The sequence below is a fragment of the Artemia franciscana genome, chromosome 12 (genome assembly GCF_032884065.1).
Source record: "Artemia franciscana chromosome 12, ASM3288406v1, whole genome shotgun sequence".
Taxonomy (NCBI): Eukaryota; Metazoa; Arthropoda; class Branchiopoda; order Anostraca; family Artemiidae; genus Artemia; species Artemia franciscana.
The window spans coordinates 30,006,497-30,030,149 of NC_088874.1; the positions used below are offsets into that span (position 1 = coordinate 30,006,497).

A 23,653-nucleotide genomic window follows, 5' to 3' on the forward strand; every position below is an offset into this window, starting at 1 on the left:
TGGGACAAACAGTTAAACTTTAGCGTATTGAGCAAGGTATTGAGAAGGCAACCTTTTCATATACGGAGTAATATCTGTTTGTTTTGAGTTTTAATGTCGCTCCTTATTTTCAGTTCAAAAAACTTGTTGTTGTATTAAATTTTTGGTTGTTTTTCAGCTAACGCCGGTAAATCAGGCTCTGCTTTCATGAAAAATTCTCTCCCGTCATGGGAAGCTCCTCTGTGAAAAGTTCCTCCCACGTAAAAAACCCTCCTCTCCTGTAAAATTTCCTTTGGATAATTCCATAGTCGCTGAGAAATATTATACATAAATAATGGGCAATTTTTTTTTAACTTACAGCCATTTCCCCAGGGGCTTTCAGGGGTCATATTATCCCCAAAGGGACAGTTATTGAATCTTTCAACTATGCTGAACAAAATGGCTGTCTCAAAATTTTGATCGGACGACTTTGAAGAAAAAAGTTCGTGGGAGGGCGGCTAGCTACCATCTAACCTTTTTGGTCACTTAAAAAGTGTACTAGAACTTTTGATATCTAATCAAATGAGTCATCTCTTGATTTTCTAAGATCATTGGTTCAATACGATCACCCCTGAAAAAAGAAAGAAAACACGCATCCGTGATTTTAACTCACATCCGTGATCTTTCTTGTGGCTAAAAATGCCAAATTCCACATTTTTGTATATAGGAGCTTGAAACATCTACACTAGTGTTCTCTGATACGCTGAATCTGATGCCGTAATTTGCATTAAGACTCCTTGACTTTTAGGGAGTTTTTCCCCTCTTTCTAAAATAATCAGCAACATATTCTCAGGCTCGTAGCTTCTGTTAGGTAACACTAAACTTGATGAATCTTATGTATGATGCATGTTTTTTAAGTAGGGTCTCGTTTGATCATAAGTACACAGCGAATGATTATTTTTAAAAAGGAAATTTATTTTCAAAAAGTACTTACTCTATTGGACAGCATAGTTGCCAAGATTGTTGTATCACTAATCATACCTCTCAGCTTGTTTTAAAGTTACCTCTGTATAATAACTTGCCGCCTATTCTGCTAACCAGGAATTCACTTCCGTTTTTATGTCGTCATCATCATTGTAACGTTTGCCACTGAGGGGTTTCTTGAGGTGGAGAAACCGATGATTATCACTCGGCGCATGACCAGGACTGTGTTGTGGGTGATCTAAAACTTTCCCGACAAAATTGTTCAACAAATTGTGGGTCTGACCAGCAGTGTGGCGTTTCATTGTCATGAAAAAGAACAATTTCCTTTGTCAGCATGCCAAGCTTTTTTTTTCTTTTTTTTTTATCATTTTGCTGAGCTTTCTGGGGGTCAGGTAGTATGCTTCTGAATTGATAGTGGTTCTTCCGTCGCATGAAGTCAATCAAAAAGCACCATGCCTATTCCCAAACACCGATGTCATAATTTTACGCTGCGAGAGAGGATGTTCGGCCTTCTAATCTTTAGGGAAGTGTGTGTGTGTCTCCACTCCATTTTCTGTTGCCTCGATTTGGCTTGATATGCTAAACCCATGTTTTTTCTCTAGTTCAATCGGTTGCCATCTCATTGGAAACCGTTGAAAAGATAAGGACGTAAAATCAGCAGTGAACTCTTGGTTATAAGAGCCTCTGGCAAATTCTTATAAAAACTTCACTTTAAAATTTAGTTGAGAGGCATGATAAGTGTTTCAAAAAACTTGGTAACTATGTCGAAAAATAGAGTAAAGCATGCACTTTCTGAAAATAAATTTACTTTTTTTAAAAATAATCTTTCCTCTTGTACTTATGTTCAAACGCACCTTACTTAGAAAGCACATCTTGCAGTTGGAATCAACATAATAAGCTGATTTTCATATGTATCTATTCATATCCCTTTTTTAAAGCTTTGGTTACTATTAAGCCGCATCGCTTCTTACTTACAGTTCTCTTACCACCAATTGTTTTTATAGAGATAGTCAGTGATATGGAGCTGGCCGATAACTGATCTCAAAACTATGACCGAATACTATAAATGATTTAAAATCTTTGGTTATACAGGATGCATATTATTTATTCTGTGTTCACATTGAATAGACCGCGTTCTGCTTAAAATTAGTAAGTGATTATAGGCTTTCTTTGTTTTACGCTGGCTTTTCGAACTGTGAACAAATATAAAATCCCCTATCAATTTTTACCAAAATTGCTTCGGAAGATCCCTGGGATGCTAGGCAAATTTGCTAATGAGCCCTTTGTCTTTGAGACTGTCAGCTGACGCTGAGACTCGCAAAATGACATCTATGGTATCAACATCCCCAACGACAAGCGACTGTGTCTCATATTGAATTCCATGGAGTCAATAGGTTTCATTCAAAGGTCGGAATTTCATCTGTAGTTCAGTAAGTAAGGTCTTTTCCGTCTCACGGCTCGAGGTTTGTGTTGAAAATGCAGTGAAAATTTCCTTTTATATAAGGAGGGGATTTAGAATGTAGAGGAAAGGGGGCAAAACTTTTCTTCCCTATACCCTCAAAAAAGTACAAGATACATATTTTTATATGCTGGTCATCCCGCAGGTTTTTTGGCTAGTGCACATTTAATTTCTGAGGGAAAAAAGTAAAAATTAAAAAAATCTAATGTAGGAATTCTGACTTTGTCCTAGCTATTTAATGTGTTGCATTTCAGATATGGATGCTTACCGGTGATAAACTTGAGACTGCCACTTGTATTGCCAAGAGTTCGCGACTGATATCACGGACGCAGAATATCCACGTTTTTGCAGATGTAAACAATCGAGCCGAAGCTCATGAAGAGTTGAATAACTTCAGGAGAAAGCAAGATTGTGCCTTAGTTATCAAAGGAGAGTCACTTGAAGTAAGTATGTCTGTATTGAGATAAGCTCCAATTAAATGTGCCAACTGTGCAAGGAGAGGACGCACAAAGTTTATTGGGGATCCAAAGATCCAAATATCTTCAGCTTCCCAAAGAATTGATGCTGACTCATATTAGTGAAGTGTTTCTTGTCAATTATTACCAATCTTTACATGAATTTTTTTATTTAATTCTAGGGTGGCAATTTTGATGTATTTTTTTCAGCTTTTCCCAAGGAAATTGTAAAAAGAGCATTTTTCAATAAAATACTGAAATTAGTTATTTTTCAAAATCTACGGGGACTGGAGAAAATATCCCCCCCCCAGAAAAAAATGACATTATGTGGTTTTCATGCTTTAACACACCGTTATTTTGTCGCTTACTTGAAAAAAAAAGTCAATTTCAAAGAGAAAAACTAGAAGTCAACGCCTTTCCTAATTTTTGTCTTTTTGAATTGACTTGGTGGCTGCAGGCTCAGATAATTAGCAACAAACGGATAAATAAAACAGAAACTCTAATAGAGGCTCATCTTTTTATTACTTAGACAGTGCCTACAACTAGTCTACTAGCTCATAACACCTATATAGAAATCTTATTTATTACTTAGTTACCGGTGTTCGGTTTATGACGACTTATGCTTACTGACGATCCGACTGCCCGTCCATGGATTATTCTTTGCGGTTGAATGTGTGTGGCTATGTTGTTTGACATATGTAATTGGATGTGTGAGTAGGTTTAAAGCCTCGTTTAAGTAATTATCTATCTTAATAACTAAAGTTGGAAAACAGTCTTCCTTTCTCTTTATGTGTTTCTTTTTTTATGTTCGGCTATGTGGTGTGTGTTTGTCTCTGTGGAAAGATCTCACATGGAAGATTTAGAAACTTGAGCCAAAAGATATACTTTTTGGGGCTTTAGGCCACCACTCTCCCGGTACAAAAAAAGAAAAATCTTTATCATCAACCGTCACCATCGACTAAGGACCAAGTTATCTGCAATCGGAATACATAATTAAATCGTAGAGTGGGTACTTCAGTTTCTTCCGGGAGAAAGCAAAGGGTTAAAATATTTCGAAAAAATGGACAGGTATTCTTTTCAGAAGAAGTGAAAGTATTAAGTCTAATGCCCCAGGGGACCATCTTGGGACCAACGTTATTCAATGTTTATATTAATGACGCACCTACCACAGTCTAAAATTAAATAAGTCTTTATTCTGATGACTCCAAACTCATTGGACCTGTTGATACACCCGATAAGAGAGCCTCTATCCAGAATGACCTAAGGGTTCTTTCCCAGCGAGCAACTCGGTGGAGGCTTGCATTCAATGTAAATACATGTCGAACAATCCATTTTGGAAAGAAAAATGAGAAATGCCCTTATCATATGTTAGGGATGGACGGATCAAGACAGACTATCATCTCGTCTGAAGTGGAGAGAGACTTGGGGGTCATAGTTGATAAAGAATTAAAATTTACTATGCACACGCAGACAGCTGTAGCCAAAGCACTCCAAACCCTTGGCATCATAAAAAGAACAATCACTAGTAGGTCACATATGGTGGTGACTAAATTATATAAGACCTTGTATTTTCTTGCTCTCATCTCCCTCTGACTTTTCAGTGTATCTTTTTTAACATTTGGTTTATAGTATATAAACCCATTGTATTTCATGATACCAGGTCACGAAATAATATATTATGACAATAATTTGTTTATTTTCAATATAAAAGACAAAAAAAGCAGAACAGGGAATAACAAAGGAAAAACAAGGATTAAATGAAAAACAAACCATCAACTAGGTGAAGAAATATAAGAATAAACTATGAACTGGCAGAGACTTGGAAATTACATAATCGTAGAGCAAGATCAGATTAGTCGTTATATCTTTCTATCCATTATCTCTATCCACCTAACATGGTGGCAAGTGTTGTAAAAACCTCAAACTCCAGAATTGTACCACAAAGAGTGCTTGTATCCCCCCCCCCCTACTTTTTTTAAAGAAAAAATGCAATCAAGGTTGATAAGATAAAGAGACCACACTTGGTCGAGTCCTGTGTTGCGAATTTTTCACGGTTTATTCCTGTCAGTACTGACTTTAGAGTCTCGATCTCGAGTATTGTATTGATCTGGTAATATTCCAGTATTAGGACGCTGATAATTGCGAACTCAATTATGTTTGTGTATTGTTGCATATAGGCTAACTTGGTCGAGGGTTTCACCGCTGAAAATAATTTCATCTCGTTTTATTTTCTTTTTTTTCTTATCATTTTACTGTTTTCGAGGTATCTTTTTATGAATGTAACCTTATATGCTTAAGTTTTTGTGTGGTGCTTGTAGACTTTGTTTTTATTTGTATTTAGTTTTATAATAAATTATATTAGTGCTACTACCACTTCTACTACTATCCACACTGTGTAAAAATATATAGCCTCGTGGCATGCCATCAGCTATTTTTGACCGTTTTTTTTTTAAGCTATGTTAGCACTTATTGGTAGACCTGTGGAGAGTCATGATCAATCCCAAACGAAAATTCAATTTTCCCCCTCTTTGGTATATTGCCCTCTCTGGTATATTGAGAAAAATTGTTTTGTTAACTATTTCAAAAAAAAAAAAGAAAATTGGAGGTGACTCTTGATTGACTTGATTGGAAAATATTCTGGAGTGAATTATGCAAACACAGCGGAACTGGCGACGAAAATTTTTGCTGTGACATAAAATTTAGCTTCAGTGACTTAAAATTCGGCTGCTGAAGTTTTCGGCTGCAATTCGGCTACAAAATTTAATTTCTGTCAAAACGTAGTTTTAGAGGAACAAAAACGACTGTTAGCTGTTACAATTCCCTTTTCAAGTGCTTTATTTTTTCTGCAATCACTATATACTTTTTTCTTTCTAAGGTGTGTCTGAGCAACTATGAATTTGAATTCTTAGAACTAGCCAGTGCCTCGCCGTGTGTTGTTTGCTGCCGCTGCTCCCCAACCCAGAAAGCGTTGATAGTGGAGCTGATTAAGAAATATACAGGTTAGTACTAATTTTTATTCCATTTGTTTCTGCTAATTAAAGAAATGCGTTGTTTATATTTCACAAGGGATTTACATAACTAGGAAACAAGATAGAAGAGAAATTAGGCGGGGTTTCATTTGAATTAATTTTTTATTTCTGACATATTAGTGATCTAAATCAATTAATTTTCCTAAGGTTCAATTCTATCCATTGCTGAAATCGCTTGGCATCAGAAAAGACGAAACTGCCTGAGAAAGCGTTGATAGCAGACCTGATCAATAAATATACATATTTATACTTAATTCTTGTTTCGTATTTTTCTATTAATTAGGAAAATGCCTTGTTTATATTTATTAATACAAACAACTCATATAATTAAAAAATGAAAAAGAAGGCTGATCTTTTAATATAAAAATTTTGTATTCTAACTATTTTTAAAATTTATTTTGTGTTTTATTAATGATTAAAAAGGCCTTGTTTATAGTTATTAATACAAACAATTCATATAATTAAAAAATGAAATAGAAGGCCAATTAGACGTGGTTTGATATAGAAATTTTTGTATTCTAATTATTTTTTAATTTATTTTCTGTTTTTATTAAAAACAAGTTTGGGTTTTCTTAATTTTTAAGGTAAACGTACAGCTGCAATTGGAGATGGCGGTAATGATGTGTCGATGATCCAAGCTGCTGATGCTGGAATAGGTATAGTGGGAAAGGAGGGTAGACAAGCTGCCCTTGCTTCTGATTTTGCTCTTACACAATTTAGTCATATTGGTAAGCGTTTATTTTTATTATTTATTATTTATATATATATAGATTCTTTTAGTCAATTTAGTCATTTGGTAATTTTATTAATAGTAATTATTTACCATATATAGTCATTTTGTCATTTTTTTATATTAGTAAGTCTAGGCTGTTAATACTAATTATTTAGTATATTTGGTCATTTCGTCAATTTAGTCATGTTAGTAAGTGCATTAATACCAATTATGATGCATTTCTAACCCGCTATACTAGAAAAGAATTGAGATACTAGAACAGGAAAAGGGAAGAAGGAACACATAACAAACAGACTTCCCCTAAAACAAAAATTAAGGACAAAAAACATAAAATCCGAATAAAGACGAACCCACAGTAGGAGGAAAAGGACATACTATGCAATTGTCTCTTTTTACATTTATATACTGCTCTTTTTAGATCTGAAAATACTTCATTGCAGTAGACTAATGAAGGATCATACGACTCCTACACCATCACGGTAGATGTAGAAGATACTCTAACACAAACAACGAAAGAGAGTATAGTTACTAAATTTAGTAATTAGATTACTAAATTAATTAAATTTGGTAGCTTACAATTTAGTTATTATTAATTGCATCAGTTTCTGCCTTCTTTAACCTGACGTAGGTTTATTCTTATTATGTACAAGTGCACTAATTTGAAATTTAGCGTATTATTAATTTATAAGAATACATTGTTTAATGTAGATTATTACTTTTAAGATTATTTCTTAAACATAAAAAAGTGCCTTAATATGAATAAAATTTACTTTTAATATATATAAGTGCACTAGACCGTAATACCGATGTTGAAGAAAGGCGTGCTACTCTTGGTAAAAAAAATAAAAAAATAAACAAATTGCCAAATAACAATGAGCGCTCAGAAAACCGAAGGAGGATTTGCTAGATGATTTCTTGAGATGTTGCCTACGGATTGTTTGGGTACCTGACTGACTGACCGTATCTCAAACAGTAAGCTGTACGAAAAATGTGATATAACCCCGCTTTCTGGAACTATGATAAGAGAAAGGTTGAGATGGCTAGGACACGTTCTGCGTATGAAGGACGACAAATTGCCTAAGATTGTCTTTGTCATCCAATCTTCTAAGACCAAAAGAAAAACTGGTCATCCTCGAATGGCGTGGGAGGAAAGAATGACTTAAGTAAAATGGGTACTTCCTTTGTGGGTGTAAAAAAGGAGACTTTAAATTGATTGGGACGGAGGAGGAGCATATGTAGCTGTGTCTGCCTCAGGCAGCTTGTTGCAGCATCGAGTATTCACAAAAATGTATGAGAACTGCCTGAAAAAGAATGAAATGGCTGTAATAAAATGAATAAAGCCAATTATTCGTCTTTCCATTCTTTAGTATTTTTATCTATATAAACTTATCATACTTGAAATAAATAACATTTTGCCTCTTCTTTGAAATTATTAGAAAAATGACAGGAGTATGATATATTTCATAACAGATTTCAACTATAATGACTCAAAAATCCTTTTTTTTTGTGCCAAAAGGATTGTATTTGGGACTATTAAGGTCTATAATATTCATAACGGAGAAACTGGTTAACATTGCTTTGAATCTAATATTTCTTACGTTGAGTAGGAAATTTAACGAAATAGGATCCAAGGACATGGTGTTCTAATATGGATCTTAGAGGAATCAGTGACTGCTAGCACTACAAACAGAATAGTATTAAGGGTTTGAACTATAAAAAAAGAAAAAAGTAGAAGTAGGCTCATTCAAACACATTTAAGTTGCTAAATGTAGTACCTATGTTTTTCTATTCTTTCAAAAAGGGGATAATTCCATGGAAAAAAAAACTCTTTAAAGAACGATTATAATTTCAGAGAAAACCCCTTTTCAGACATTCTAATAATAAACTGAAAAGAGCAGTTTCTGGATGTAATTTCTAAATATTCTATATCTTTTTCCTATTTACATCTTAGTTTCAGTCTCTTTATTCTAGTGAATTCCCTTTTTTCCTTTTCTTTTTCTAAGATTAATTTTTGGGTTTAGCTTGGGAACGCTAGATGGTTGATGATTTTTATCTCGGAGACTTTCCAGTCTAATTAGTTTGCCATGACTTTTTTCATTTCAGGCGAGAAATCACATTAATAAAATTTAAAGTTAAAGAGATGAATAATAGAAGATGAAAAAATTATTAAAACTGTTATTAAAGATGTTTCCAGCGCCCAATTTTGACAATAAATGTAAGTGGGATTCCTTAATTCAAACTCATCATTTCTTTTGCTACCGATTCCGAAAATGCAAAATGAATTAAGTTTACAGTTATGTATCAATGTGTCAAGTCGTATTACCATGAAGTGCTTTTTTTCACGGTTTTAGACAGGGAAAAAACACCCCCCAAAAACATGGATTGACATTGACAAGTCTCATCAAATTGACATGTCTAAGAGTATTAGAAGAAATATTTCAAGTCTTTTCGGTTTTTCTTGACGAATATGGGTTTGTTTGTTTTGTCTAGTTTGTTTTTCTCTCCCTTCATATCTAACCAGTGGTTGTACTTAATTAGAAGTAGGCTCATTCAAATGGTAGTTTGAGTTCTAGCGCCTTTTTTTAGTAGCAAAAGAGAAAGCGACACAGAAACACATCATTTAGGTCATTTTTGTATAAAAAAAAAACAATCAATTGTCCATTGAATACGAAAATCCTATTTAGCTAAAATTGTTATATAGCCAAATAGTTTTAACTATTGAACACCCTTGGGACATGGGTTACAAAAGGATGCTTTCTGGCCCCAAAAATACATGGTGTCAATATAATAGAAAGGATTAGTACAGACAATGGCCTAGGTTTTATAACATATCCTTAGAGGTCTTTTATATTCATCTCAGGGGAGAAGGTTTATCCCCTGATCTGTTTTCATTTAAAGAGATATACATGGATAAATTCTTTGTAATGGGTGCTGAGGGGATGGCAGCTCTGCTATTATTTGTAGAGACTCTAAATATAAAGGGGAAAATTTACTTTTTATGTTTTTGTACAGAGTAGGGGGTAGTAGGGAACAGTAGTTGTGATCACTTGAAAGTAGTGGATAGAGAAATCAGGTAGAAGGCTCCTTCGAGTAAATTGTTTTAATTATGGTCCTCTTTTTGGCAAAAATATTATGCTCCGGGTAGCAAAAAAGATTACACCCCATTTAACGCAATTTTGTGCTGCAGTGATAAATTTGGCCCAAATTTTCCAAAATTTCTTAAGTGTAAAAATTATGGGGTAGGTATTTGATCTAAGGTATAAAGCCATAAAGCCCTTTTCAAATGAGTCTTAGACATCATCACTTCGGACCAATAACGGCTGCCTGTAAAAGAGGAAGCACATCATAATTGGCAGGTAATGATTGTGCCTAGGCACTGATGTTCGGTGAAGTACATATGCGAATTTGATTTGACCGGTTTTCATGCATATGAAAACCTAAGCTAAGTGGTGGTTTGTCGCGTTCATGCATCATTGTATAGTCTTTAATTTCCTCACTATTAATAAATTAAAAAACGGATATAAATTAAATTGGACACCAATAGAAAATTTTTACTGTGTAAATGAAAGGCAGCTGAATAATTTCAATCGTTACTGGATTATCGCTATAAAATGGGTAAACTTTGGCGTAAAGAGGGGGGCTTAGGAGGGTGGCTGCCGCTATAATGTAGCATAATTTCCATCCTTTTTATTTTGGTCTTTGCTCTTTAACTTTAAGTAACAAACTTTCTTATGTTTTTCTTAAATAGAAAACGCAATCCGTCATGAACAAAGCTATTTGGTCAAAAACGAAGAAGAATAAGAAGAATAAAAAAATAATAGTGCCCGGCCAAAATAAGGATTATTGAGAATCATTGAGAAACACTCATGTGGAGAATAAATTGAGAGTAAAATACTAATACTGCTAACAACTCATCGCAGCACCAAGCCGTATTAGGCAAACATAGCTACGCATACTCTTCCATCTCAACCTATTTAAAACCTCCTTCTTTACACCCTCCCAGGAAGTTCCCAGTTCCCTTAAATCTTTCTCTAATGATATCCTTTCACCCCAACCGTGGATGACCTGCTTTCCGTTTAGCCCTAGACGGTTGGCCAAAAAGAACAACCTTCAGCAATCTATCATCCTTCCGCAGAACTTGCCCAAGCCATTTCAACCTTTCTCCCATTATTGCCCTAGAAAGCGGGAATGAACTGCATTATTATTTTATTTTATACAAAAGCAAAATTTTTATTTTAGAGTCCTCATTAAAGAGTAAATGCTAAGGTTGTTTATTTTTTTTATGCCTGTCGTCTGAGAAGCTTTGGTGCTAGCTACCATATAAGTACACCAATTTATTTCCCTGTAACTGTATTTTACTGTTATTACCATCCAATAGTTTTTTCTTATTTTTTTAGGTCGCTTATTGCTAGTTCATGGAAGGCGTTCTTACAAAAGGTCAGCGGCACTTTCTCAATTTGTTATACACAGAGGATTAATCATATCCACTATGCAGGCCATCTTTTCAGCCATTTTCTACTTTGCTTCAATTGCTCTTTATCAAGGATTTCTCATGGTTGGGTAAGTCTCTTATATCTTATTTATGGAGCCATCTCTCCGAGGAGATTATCCCAGCAATGCCATCATTCAGTGAAGGTTCAGGACATGTATAAAGCTAGTAATTGCCACGTGACTTTAGATATAATATGAGAATAATAAATCAAATATTTGTTTTAATTCAAATATTCTTGTCAGAAAATTAATCGGCTTTGAAGAGGAGGAATCCCATTTTCATAGTACCGTACTCCAATGCAGTTGAAACTAAAAAAAAAAAAAAAAAAAAAAAAAAAACTGACAGTAACATCTTTAACTAACTTCTGATTCGTGCATTAGCCAGGATACTTCATCATTTTAGGGGCGCTTTAAAAATGTTTGTTTTTTTAATTGCAACAACAAACCAAAGTCAACTGGTTTTTTATGTGTTTCCTGCATTCAGTGGAAAGCAATCTCACTCTTAACAGCAAATTGGTCTTACAATATTTGTAATCTTAAATTCAATGTGTCACTCCACTTCAGGAGCCCGTATTTTGTAAGTTATTTTTCTGAACAAGTAAAGGTCAGTTATCGAAAAACTTTTAGCCACTTTCTATCTCATTTAGTGAGTTAATCTAGTGCAAATACAAGAAAGAAAAGAATGAACAAGCTAATACATAAATGGTGTTTAAATCAAGGAAAATTAGAACGAACAATTAGTTTCAATTAGTTCATGTTTCGCTCTTGAATGAATGGTCGTGATATAATTTAGATAACATAAAATAAGATAGATTTTTGCAATGTTGAATTTTGTCTTTTCTGTCAATAAAATTTTATCAATAGCAACCAACAATAACAGTAACCACTGTAACAAGCAAATACAACTATCTTAATTTCTGCTGTCACAAAAGCGTCACAATACTGAATTTGTGCCCTCTATCGACTAAATTAATCAATAACCACTAACAATAACAGTAACAACTATAACGAGTAAATGCAACTATCACAATTTCCACTATAACAACAAATATCACAACACTGAATTTGTGCCTTCTGTCAGTTCAGATTAATCTCTAACAACTAACAATCACAAAAAACTATAACCAGCAAATACAACTATCACAATTTCTAATTTAAAGAAACAATTTGAAAAAATTAGAAACAATTTTCTAATTTTTATAAAAATTTAATTTCTGCGTTTTGCCAATTAGAAATACATAGTATATCGACGTTAAAGTAATGCACACAAAGAAATGGGGACAAAAATAAATTGCTGAGGCCAGGAATTTTAGGTTCTGAGGGAGTATTTTTTATGGCAAATAAGTTTTCAGTGTTGCTTTCGTGATACAATTCAAATATTTCGCGGTAACTAACTGTAAATAAGGAGCGACCCAGCTCAATAGGAACCAAAACTCTAAAAACGGAATTTTTATACGAATAGATATATCAAAAGGATCGGCTATTTATGATGATTTCTAATATATAAATTTCATTAAGTTTAGTCTTACCTATAAACGGCTACGAGCCTGAGAAAATTTGCCCTACTTTCGAAAAAAGGGGAAACATCGCTTAAACGTGATGAAATCTTAATAAAAATCACACCATCAGATTCAACTATCAGAAAACCATACTGTAGAGGTTTCAAGCTCCTATCTGCAAAATTGTGGAATTTTGTTTTTTGTTATTTTTTTTTTGCCAGAAGAAGATCAAGGATGTGTGTTTTTTATATATATTTTTAGGGGGGATCACATTGATCCAGTGGTCCTACAATATCGTGAGAGGGCTCACGAAACCATACTGTAGAGGTTTCAAGCTCCTATCTGCAAAATTGTGGAATTTTGTTTTTTGTTATTTTTTTTTTTGCCAGAAGAAAGATCAAGGATGTGTGTTTTTTTATATTTTTTTTTAGAAGTGATTACGTTGATCCAGTGGTCCTACAATATCGTGAGAGGGCTCGTTCGAACTGAAATTAAAAGTTCTAGTACCCTTTTTAAGTGACCAAAAAGATAGCAGGGCAACTAGGCCCCCTCGCTACTTTTTCTCAAAAAGTCCGGTAAAAATTTTGAGATAGCCATTTTTTCATCATAGTTGAAAGGCCCAATAACTATGCCTTTGGATATAACATGACCCCCACAGCCCCAGGGGAAAAGTCTTTAAGTTGTAACATTTGCTTTTTATTATTGGGAGGTATGCATACATTTTCAGGTGGGTGGAGGACGAATTTTCTTCTGTTTTTTTTTCATGGGGAGGGAAGTTTACGGGGGGATGAGTTGTCTGCGCAATTTATACATTGGGGGAATTTGCTAGATTTTTTTTATATGTCTTGCTTTCTCTTTTCAGTCTTAATTTTACGCGTGGAGTTGTTAAGGGTAATTTTCCTGGGTAAATTTTCAGTGGGATTGAATTTTATGGAGGATATATCCGTGGGGACAATATTTCTCCGTGGAGGCGGGGCCAGATTTCCTGACATTATTTAAAAAACGATCAGAAATGAAATAAAAAAATAAATTTCAGCTAAAATTAAGGAGCAACATTAAAACTTAAATCGAGCAGAAATTATTGCTTATATGAAGGGGGTTCCCTCCTCGTCAACACCTCGGTCTTTACGGTAAAAATTGAATTTTGTCCCAATTCTGTAAGAACGACTCCTGAAGTACAATTAATTAGGACAATAAGAAGATTTTTTAAAAGTCCTAAAAACATTAGTGTAAAGAGCGAGGTGTTGAGGAGGAAGCAACCCCCTTCATATACGTATTAATTCCTGTTCATTTTAAGTTTTAATGTTGCTCCTTACTTTCAGTTGAAAAAACTTGTTTTTTTTATTTAATCTATAAAAGGTAGAAGTTGATCATTTATCCCATTTCTTGAGTTCAGCTTTCCCAGGAGGTATGTACTAGGAATTTTACTTACTTTATATAATACTTTTAAAAACGCTCTTTCAGTAGTTTGGAAGTCATAGATGAAATACTACTGCTCCAAACCAAAAATAAACTCTGTTAAATTAAAAAGTAAAACTGTATAAAATGTATGGAAAATTATCGAGTAAAATATCAAAATCTCGATTTTTAGTGCCCCTGGGTAAGGGAAGGGATGTTCACTCCTATCCCTGGTGAATTTTCCAGGAAAAATTTTACACTAGGAGGATTTAACAGAATTCCTACAAGAAATTCTTTTTCATTGTCTTATATTCTCTTTGTCAACTCAACTTTGCATGTCGAGATGTTCCAGAGGAAATATCCGGGGGCTATTTTCCACGTGCTATGCATTTCCGGAGTGATCGAGAAACCGATAAGAGATTAATTTTTTTTTTCCAAATGAAAGCATGCTAAGGGTAATTTGGATAGCCAAACCTAATATATACACAAAGGTTTAATTTAGAGGTAATGATGAATCGTTTCTATCCTTGACATGGTAAGGCAATGGTAGAGTCGGAATTTTCCACCTGGAATATTTTCTGAGGTGTGACCTTGAATGTTCAAGTTAAAAACAGGTTGCTCTGGTTTTATACCAACAAAACATTGTATGGACTTGGTAGTACTACTAAAGTGAACTTCCACGTCCAGCATAAAACTGAGCGATAGAGTTGGGAAGAAAAACGACTTTAAAACTCATTTTCTTCATTTATTTCTCCCGTTCTAAGAATAAAAAAAACTATTTTGCGATTTTTTTGATTAGGTAAAAATTGTAGATACTAGATATTGGCAGAGGGCAGCCTAGAGACCCTCCTGAGTATTTGCCTAAGGGTTTTGTGACGTCAGCGGTATTCTGTGGACTGCTACAGTCTTGGGCTAACAAACTCGAAGCCTTAACGATTATTTTTGAGTTTTAACTGCCTCTTCCTGTCGTCCTCCCTCTAATTTATATATGTACATAAATGCACTATTTTTGGTTACTTAATGGCTAAAAGTTATTTTTCATACTTGACAAAATTTGACAGTTTCACTGTGTGATTCTGGTATTTCAGTATAAATAGCAGTTTTGTGAGGGAAATTATGACTAAACTATGCTGGTACTTAGAATTTATTATTAGAACTTTTATTTTTACCCCCCTACATTACCAAAATAATTAATAAATCATCTCATTAACTCCTCTTACCATTGTAATTTATTCTATTTTTTTGCTTACCCGTTTAATTCGTTTAAAAACTCTATGATTGTTTTATATATATATATATATATATATATATATATATATATATATATATATATATATATATATATATATATATATATATATATATATATATATATAAAAATAAGTTGTCTGTCTGTCTGTCTGTGGATCAGGTGACGTCATGTTTCTGTGTTGACTGACGTCATGAAATTAGTTGTCGTCATTTTTGCTTTGACGGTGACGTCATTAATGGTATTTAAGACATGCGTTAATGCGTTCACGCTGCTGATAGAGAAAGTAAGAAAAGAAAGCGTGCCGAGGAATCACAAGAACAGCAAGAAAACAGGCTTGCAGCTGATAGAGAAAGTAAGAAAAGAAAGCGTGCCGAGGAATCACAAGAACAGCAAGAAAACAGGCTTGCGGCTAAAGAGCGCAAAACCGCGCAGTTAGATGAAAATCCACCAGGAAAGCGAGAGTCAAAACATATCAAAACTGAAAATGATAGCGATGATGATTGGGTTTGGGATTTTAACTTGGATAAGGTCATCAATGCCTACCAGATTTAAGTTAAAAAACAAAGGTTCGGCGATATGTACTTCATAGTGACGCTGAAAAATAAAGAAGAAAAAAAAAATGAAAAATGTAAAAAACTAAAAAGAAAAAACACTCAAAGATAAATTACAGACCGGGACACAAATGACGACCGACAAAGAGGGAATATAAATGACGAACGGGAACCTCAAAGAAAAATTACAGACTGGGACACCCGGACACAAATCACGACCGGGAATATAAATGACGACCGGGACACAGAGACACAACTACAACGGGGACGCCGGGGGCACAGGCGGGATATATAATTGACGACTGAGACACAGGGATTGTTTGAATAGAAATTACTGACCGGCACACAAATGACGACCGGGACACTGGGACACAGGGAATATAAATGACGACCGGGACACTCAAAGAGAAATTACAAACTGGGACACCAGGACACAAATGACGACCGAGACACAGGGAATATAAATGCTATTTATATGCACAGACAATGGGACAGCGAAGAATGTTGTATATTCGCATGTTTTACGTAGTTAAAAATATATATTTATATCTATCTCTATTCACAGGTGGGACACAGGGACACAGCTACAATGGCGCGTAACTAATATGGCGCGTAACGACTTACGCGCGCGGGGGGGCTTGGGGGGCGCGAAGCGCCCCACCAACTAGGTGTTGGGGTGGCGCGAAGCGCCACCCCAACAGCTAGTATATATATATATATATATATATATATCTTCTATATATATAAAAATAAGTTGTCTGTGTATGTGTGTGTGTGTCGAGTGACGTCATGTTTGTGTGTTGACTGACGTCATGTTTGTCGACTGACGTCATTATAAAGATTGAGCTGTATGCGTCATGAAATTGTTTGTCGACTGACGTCATGTTTGTCAACTGATGAATTACATACCGGGACACCGGGACACAAATGACGACCGGACACAGGGAATATAAATGACGACCGGGAACTTCAAAGAGAAATTACAGACTGGGACACCCGGACACAAATCACGACCGGGACACAGGGAATATAAATGACGACCGGGACATAGGGACATAACTACAACAGGGACGCCGGGGGCACAGGCGGGATATATAAATGACGACCGGGACACAGGGAGTTTTCGAATAGAAATTACAGACCGGGACACAAATGACGACCGGGACACTGGGACACAGGGAATATAAATGACGACCGGGACACTCAAAGAGAAATTACAAACTGGGATACCGGGACACAAATGACGACCGGGACACAGGGAATATAAATGACTACCGGGATACAGGGACACATCATTAGAATAATGAGGTATAGATCTGAATACGGATTGTTTTTCCCATGGACAATTATATGTTGCATGTTCAAGAGTCAGTAAACCTGACAATCTATTTATATGCACAGACGATGGGACAGCGAAGAATGTTGTATATTCGCATGTTTTACGTAGTTAAAAACATATATATATATATATATATATATATATATATATATATATATATATATATATATATATATATATATATATATATATATCTATTCACAGGTGGGACACAGGGACACAACTACAATGGGGCGTAACGACTTACGCGCGCGGGGGGGCTTGGGGGGGGGGGCGCGAAGCGCCTTGTTTTTAGTTTTTTTTTTTATATGTTGGCTTCCGTGTCGATATTTCTTTCTTTTTTACAAAAGGTAATTTTTTTTAGTAGAATAAAAATAAATTTTAATGTTATAGAAGAAAATCTTAAATCGCTGTTGTCACACGCAAACTTGCCTTGGATGATGCTGATGAAACTTGGCGAAACTGTACGGAATTTGTTTGGTTTAATCAAATGCTCAAAAAAAAAGTCTCCGTTATCTTGTAACCTGAGAAATGTTTATACATTTTATACTGAGTTCAAAACAAATTGTGTGCTTCCTAATCTTAACAACTTGATTGGCAGGTATTTTGAGGTATCCTAGGTTGCATTTGGTAATATAAGTAGCATCTGGTAATCACACTGATAATATAAGATTGTATTTTATACATCTAAGATTAACAGAAAAAACACTTTATTTTCTTTTTTATAGGTGAAGTCAATATGAAATTTTGGCAAATATTGATTTTGAATAAATTTTGTTTGTTTGAATGTTTTTGTCTTGTAGAATATTTCCCACTTTCCCTCGCAATGGGCTGGTATTGATTATTTTTAAATTTTGTTTCGAGTGTTGTAGGATGTAGAATAGAGCAAGAGAACCCCCAAATAATTTGTAAGGATTTTGACACGAAGTTTGAAGATACAAATGCACTTTCTGATTCATTTAACGACGGCTTTCTTGTCAATCCCCTTACCCAATCCAACCTTCAAGGTTGCACCTATTATTCTGTGTTTCAGTATATTTTGTTATTTTCCCCCTCTTTTTAGGTTTAGTACAGTTTACACGATGTTGCCAGTATTTTCGCTAGTTCTTGACAGAGATGTTACTTCGTCAGTGGCAATGACTTATCCAGAGATTTACCGCGACTTGTCAAAAGGAAGGTCTTTAAGCTTCAAAACCTTCTTTATTTGGGTTCTTATATCAATATATCAAGGTATAACCTCTTTTTTCTTTGGTACCTTCATTGCAAACCTTTTTTTCGTCTTTTTTTCGAGGTATTGTCTTTTTTTCACCCTCTTTTTTTGTTTTTATTTTCTTTAATGCCGAGGGCTACTGTTAAAAATATATGAGAACATAACATAATAGTATTGGAGCATGCGGGATCTACAACAAAATTGATATTTTAATAAAACAAAAACAAATTAATAATAATCAGGACTTTAATTAAATTAATGCTTATATTAAACTAATATTATTGATAATTAAAATCAATGAATTAATTAACATAGAATAATATAATATATATATAATACTAGCTAATGGTGTGGCGCCGCGCCACACCAACACCTAGTTGGTGGGGGCGTTTCGCGCCACCACCAGCCCCCCCGCGCGCGTAAGTCGTTACGCGCCATTGTAGTTGTGTCCCTGTGTCCCACGTGTGAATATATATATATATATATATATATATATATATATATATATATATATATATATATATATATATATATATATATATATATATATATATATATATATATATATATGTATATATATATATATATATGTATATGCTTTTAACTACGTAAAACTTGCGAATATACAACATTCTTGAATTTCGCTGAGGTAAGGATGCTGGGACTGTTTTGATAAACTGCTCATTTTATTTTTATTGATTTTATCCTCTTGGAAGTTGTTTTTTCTTATTTGTATTGCTGAGAACGGCCCTTGGCTATAGGGACGAAATATTCATTCTAATTTGTTTCCCACTGTCTTAAGAAATTCCCTATTGTTCTTCCTGTTTTTGGTGTTTGTAATTTTATTACTATTAGTTAATAAAGGGCTTTTTTCTTATTTCAGTCTCATTTCTTATTTTTTTATCATATTTTTTATTTTATGTCTCATTTCTTATTTCTTATGTCTTATTGAAATATTATACCCTTCTTTTGTATTTTCATGCCATTTCAACTGTAAATTGAAAGGTATTTTGGTCTAGTAGTAGTAGTAGTATTAGTAGAACAATTTTGTTGAAAATAATCAGTTTTATATAATAGTACAGCAAAAGCGGAGCTTGCGAGGATGTGCTAAAAAAAAGAGTATGGAGCATGAGACCATTTACCGAAACCAACATAAAAATTAACAACAAAACACTACAATATAAAACCCCCAAAACAACACAATAAAAAATACAGAAAAACAACCCACTGAAAGTATAGTTAATCTGTTTTGAAAGCGTACCTACCGAGCAACTCCACACGTAAAGCAGATTTAAACTGGTTAAAATTACCATTATCCTTAATATCCTTACTAAGTTTGATCCAGAACTTGGAAGCTCTATGAACAAGAGAAAAAGAAGACCTACTAGAAGCAAGTCTAGGAGCCTCAATATTTCTTCGCATCCGAGTATCGTGTTGGTGAACATCTGACCTCTCACAAAATATACCTGCAAAACAATCAGGAAGGCCCTCATTATGATACTTATATATAAAAATCAAAGTATAAAAATCACGCAATCCGGCTGCAGGCATTATATTTATTTCACTGTACACCGACCTCATGGACTCCCGGTTCCCCACACCACAAAAAACTCGGATAACATTATCCTGAGTCACACGTACAAAATATAAGGGTGAATAAGGGAAAAATCTACCAACCGTAAAATATTTGGGGGGAAATATGTTTTAACTTACGCATCATACCTAGGTTATGCGACAGTATTTTAGAAATCGATTTCACGTGCTCCTTAAATGATAGGGTTCTAAGAAATTATATGCAAATAATATTAATGATACAAATAAGTTTAAAGGTTAGTAACTACTTTGTATCTGTCGTTTGGTAGAAATTTTTTTTTCAATTTGTAGGATTGAATTAGATGGACTTTTATATCCTATTTTTGGTTGTTTTTGTGTATTTGAGCGTGTTTTTGACTTTGTAGTTGAGCACGAAGAACATTTTTGAGAGAAAATTACTATGAAGTTGACAAAATCTTTCTATGAAAAGTCTAAAATAAGAAAAAGTTTATATGAGAATGATTGTTTTACAGCTATTTTTTGTCACGTTAAAGTAAATTCTTATTAATTAGTTCGAATTACTTTGTATAATATTTAATTTGTTCTGCAGATGACCCAAAAATTAGGCAGTGAGAATTCTTGACTACTTTATTCCTCGCCTAACGAAGCGTCAAACTCTGTCACAAACCCCAAACCAATTTTTTGTTTCTTTGTATTTTTAATCTCCAAGAATTATTATAGATTTATTTTATAATATAGATTTATTTATTATATTTACTTTATTATTATATTTATTTTATTATTAAGAATTATAAAGATTTATTATAGAATTATTTTAATCTCAAAGAATTATAAAGAATAAGCTAAAAGAATTATAAACAGCAGTTCCATGTTATAACCTTCGATCCACAAAAACTATTTTCATGGTAAGGCTATTGTTAGGGTCCCAATTTCTACTTTTTCTTATTCGCTCGAAGGAGCTTCGCTTCCTTCTACTTGAAACAGAAAGGACCCAGATTGTCACTAAGGTACCAGATCCTCTATGTTGCAAAGGAACTTAATATGGCTGAAATGATTCCAAAGAATCGTTTGTCAATGGAAAAGTGTATTTTGAAGATTTCATGATTTGTTCTTATCTTTGTCTGAAGATGTATTTCTTGGTAGGTTTAGTTTTATCTTATGTTCTACGTATCAAACGGACACATCGAGCTGTTGTTTTTGTTCGCTAGAGTGGTAAATTTTGTTATAACTATATGATATAAGAGAAAGAAAGAGAAGAGTGAAAGAGAAATATAAAACAAGAATTGTTTTCAGTAAATAATTCCCTCTTCTGCTTAGTTTCTGCTCCTTTTAAGTTTGGCATGTTGATTTGTGACAATTTTACGCTAAGAAAGTTATTTGAATTGTTTTCTGCACATTTTTGGTTTTATGTAGCTCTTTTTTCCTTTGAAAAACTTCTTTTTGGAAAAAGTTTTTTTTCAATAATTATTAGTAAAGATTCACTTTACCTCACCTATTCCCTTTCGGTTATGGTAAAGACGCCTCGTTTATTATTTGGGCAAAAAAAACGATACATTTTCACTCCTATATTACATTTCCCACTTAAAGATTTTATCTGATCCTAAAGTAGGAAATTTCTGTTCTTATTTCTCTGCTCTTCCTTTTTCTGTTTTTGCCTTTTACTGCTTATTTTCTTGATTCATCTGAAGATTTTGTGTACTTTGTGTTGGTCTTCAGTTGTTTAGGCTATATATTAAGCTTACACATCGAGTTGGCTGCTCTCCATTAGCTAGAGTTGCGATTTGTTCTAATTGTTTGCATCAGTTTGCATCAAACTTATGAATAAGTTTTTAATAATTTCTATCTAAACTATTGAATAAGAACTATTAATTATTTTCATTATTAAGGTGTTTAGATACAAACGTTTATGCTAGAACTCGATAAAATGTTTTATAATGAAAAATAATCGAAATAGCGAAGCTAAACAACCTTTGGAGCTTCAACCATAATCAAGTAAGTATTCGGTTGACCCTTGGCTCCTCCAGCTCCTTCAATCTGTTGACCAGTCTAAGCCGTTGCGCTACCATGGGCATCAATTTATATTTCGTAGCCAGTTGGCCTCGATGAAGGAACAAAAACAAATAAATAAGATATAGTCTTCACCTTCCTACTCCACTACACTTCATTCTTACTCTGTAACTTTTCTAGTGACTTCTAAAATATACCTTGCTTCTAAATAAAATACTTTGCACATAAAAACTTTTCATCTACTGTGAAGAATGATAAATTTTAGCTTTGCAGGATTCCAATTATCTCCATTTTCGAGATAAATACCGAACTCCATGCGCTGCCATCGTTTTTTTTTTTTGTTTTTATTTTATTTCACTCTTGTGCTTTTCTTCTCTACGTTAAGCTTTTAGTGTTGATTGTAGGCAAAAATGAACTATTTCTCGTGATAAAACTCGTTTAGGAGTCGCTGATAAGTTCAAATATGTAGTCTTTGTGAAACATAACTCTACCTCATCGGAGGCAAAGGGATATCCTTTTAAGGATGAAAATTCAAGATTTACCTGGCAATCGTGTGCTCGGTAATTCCTTTGATTTGGCCTCTGAAAGCGGCGTATTTCTCGCCGTTAATGTGTTCGATCACTCCTGCCTACGGCACATTCACTGAGTCTCACCCTTCGATAGAGTCAGTAACACTAAAATTCGAATAAATTGCCACAAAAACGACATCAATGACTTAAACTTGTTTACATGGCTTCAAACATGGCTTAAACTGGTTTGGTTATGTATATTGGAGGCCAGATAGTGCTCTTAGGAAAGAGGCGTTGACTGGCAAATCCCTGATTGCTTGGAAGAAGAAGCGAAGAGGGTAAGTAAAGACTAGACACAATACAGTCAAGTTGGGCCAGAAGCTGAATGAGGGTTTTGACCGCGTCATCGTCGATGGGATAAATAATGGTCGGATATCGCTACACCCCACTGAAAACCGAGCTGTATAACATTCAGCTTCCGTCCAGATTATAGCGCCTGGGAGAGCTGAAGAGCTTGTGTCATGAGGCGAGTTCACGTACAAATAAGTTCTAGTATATTAAATAGAACAAATGAAATAGAACATTGTACATCCACGCATTGGGCATAAGTAGGAATCCTCATTTTCCTAGCCTAAGCAATACACTGATATGTGACAATATGACTGTTACAATTTTTTTTTTGTGGGTGGTATTACTTTGCTCAGACAACTTATTTTGCTTAAAGAGGAGCTAATTCATACTAAAGTATTTTTAATAAATATATTATAAAAAAAATTGAACAGAAACATATACGTAATTAACTTGAACCTTCTGAAAGGGGGAGGGGGCACAGAGATTGCAAAAACTTACGTTATCTGTTGTCTATTATTATAATTTATTGTTATTATTATTATACTTTTATTTCCCTGCTAAATACAAGAATTGAGGAGTAACACAAAGAAAAACGAAAAAAAGATCAGAATATATATATATATATATATATATATATATATATATATATATATATATATATATATATATATATATATATATATACAATAGCTGTTGGGGTGGCGCTTCGCGCCACCCAACACCTAGTTGGTGGGGCGATTCGCGCCCCCCCAAGCCCCCCCCGCGCGCGTAAGTCGTTACGCGCCATATTAGTTACGCGCCATTGTAGCTGTGTCCCTGTGTCCCACCTGTGAATAGAGATAGATATAAATATATGTTTTTAACTACGTAAAAC

At 34.2% G+C, this 23,653-nt stretch overlaps 1 protein-coding gene across 1 annotated transcript in view; it reads left to right on the top strand.

Annotated features, from left to right (window-relative positions):
• LOC136033972 (probable phospholipid-transporting ATPase IIB) overlaps positions 1-23,653 on the top strand; it is a 128,812-nt gene that overhangs the window by 95,021 nt on the left and 10,138 nt on the right. The window contains exons 14-18 of the mRNA XM_065715001.1: positions 2,656-2,844; positions 5,732-5,855; positions 6,470-6,613; positions 11,016-11,178; positions 18,212-18,378. Coding sequence (XP_065571073.1) covers positions 2,656-2,844; positions 5,732-5,855; positions 6,470-6,613; positions 11,016-11,178; positions 18,212-18,378 — 787 coding nt within the window. The remainder of the gene's footprint in view (positions 1-2,655; positions 2,845-5,731; positions 5,856-6,469; positions 6,614-11,015; positions 11,179-18,211; positions 18,379-23,653) is intronic.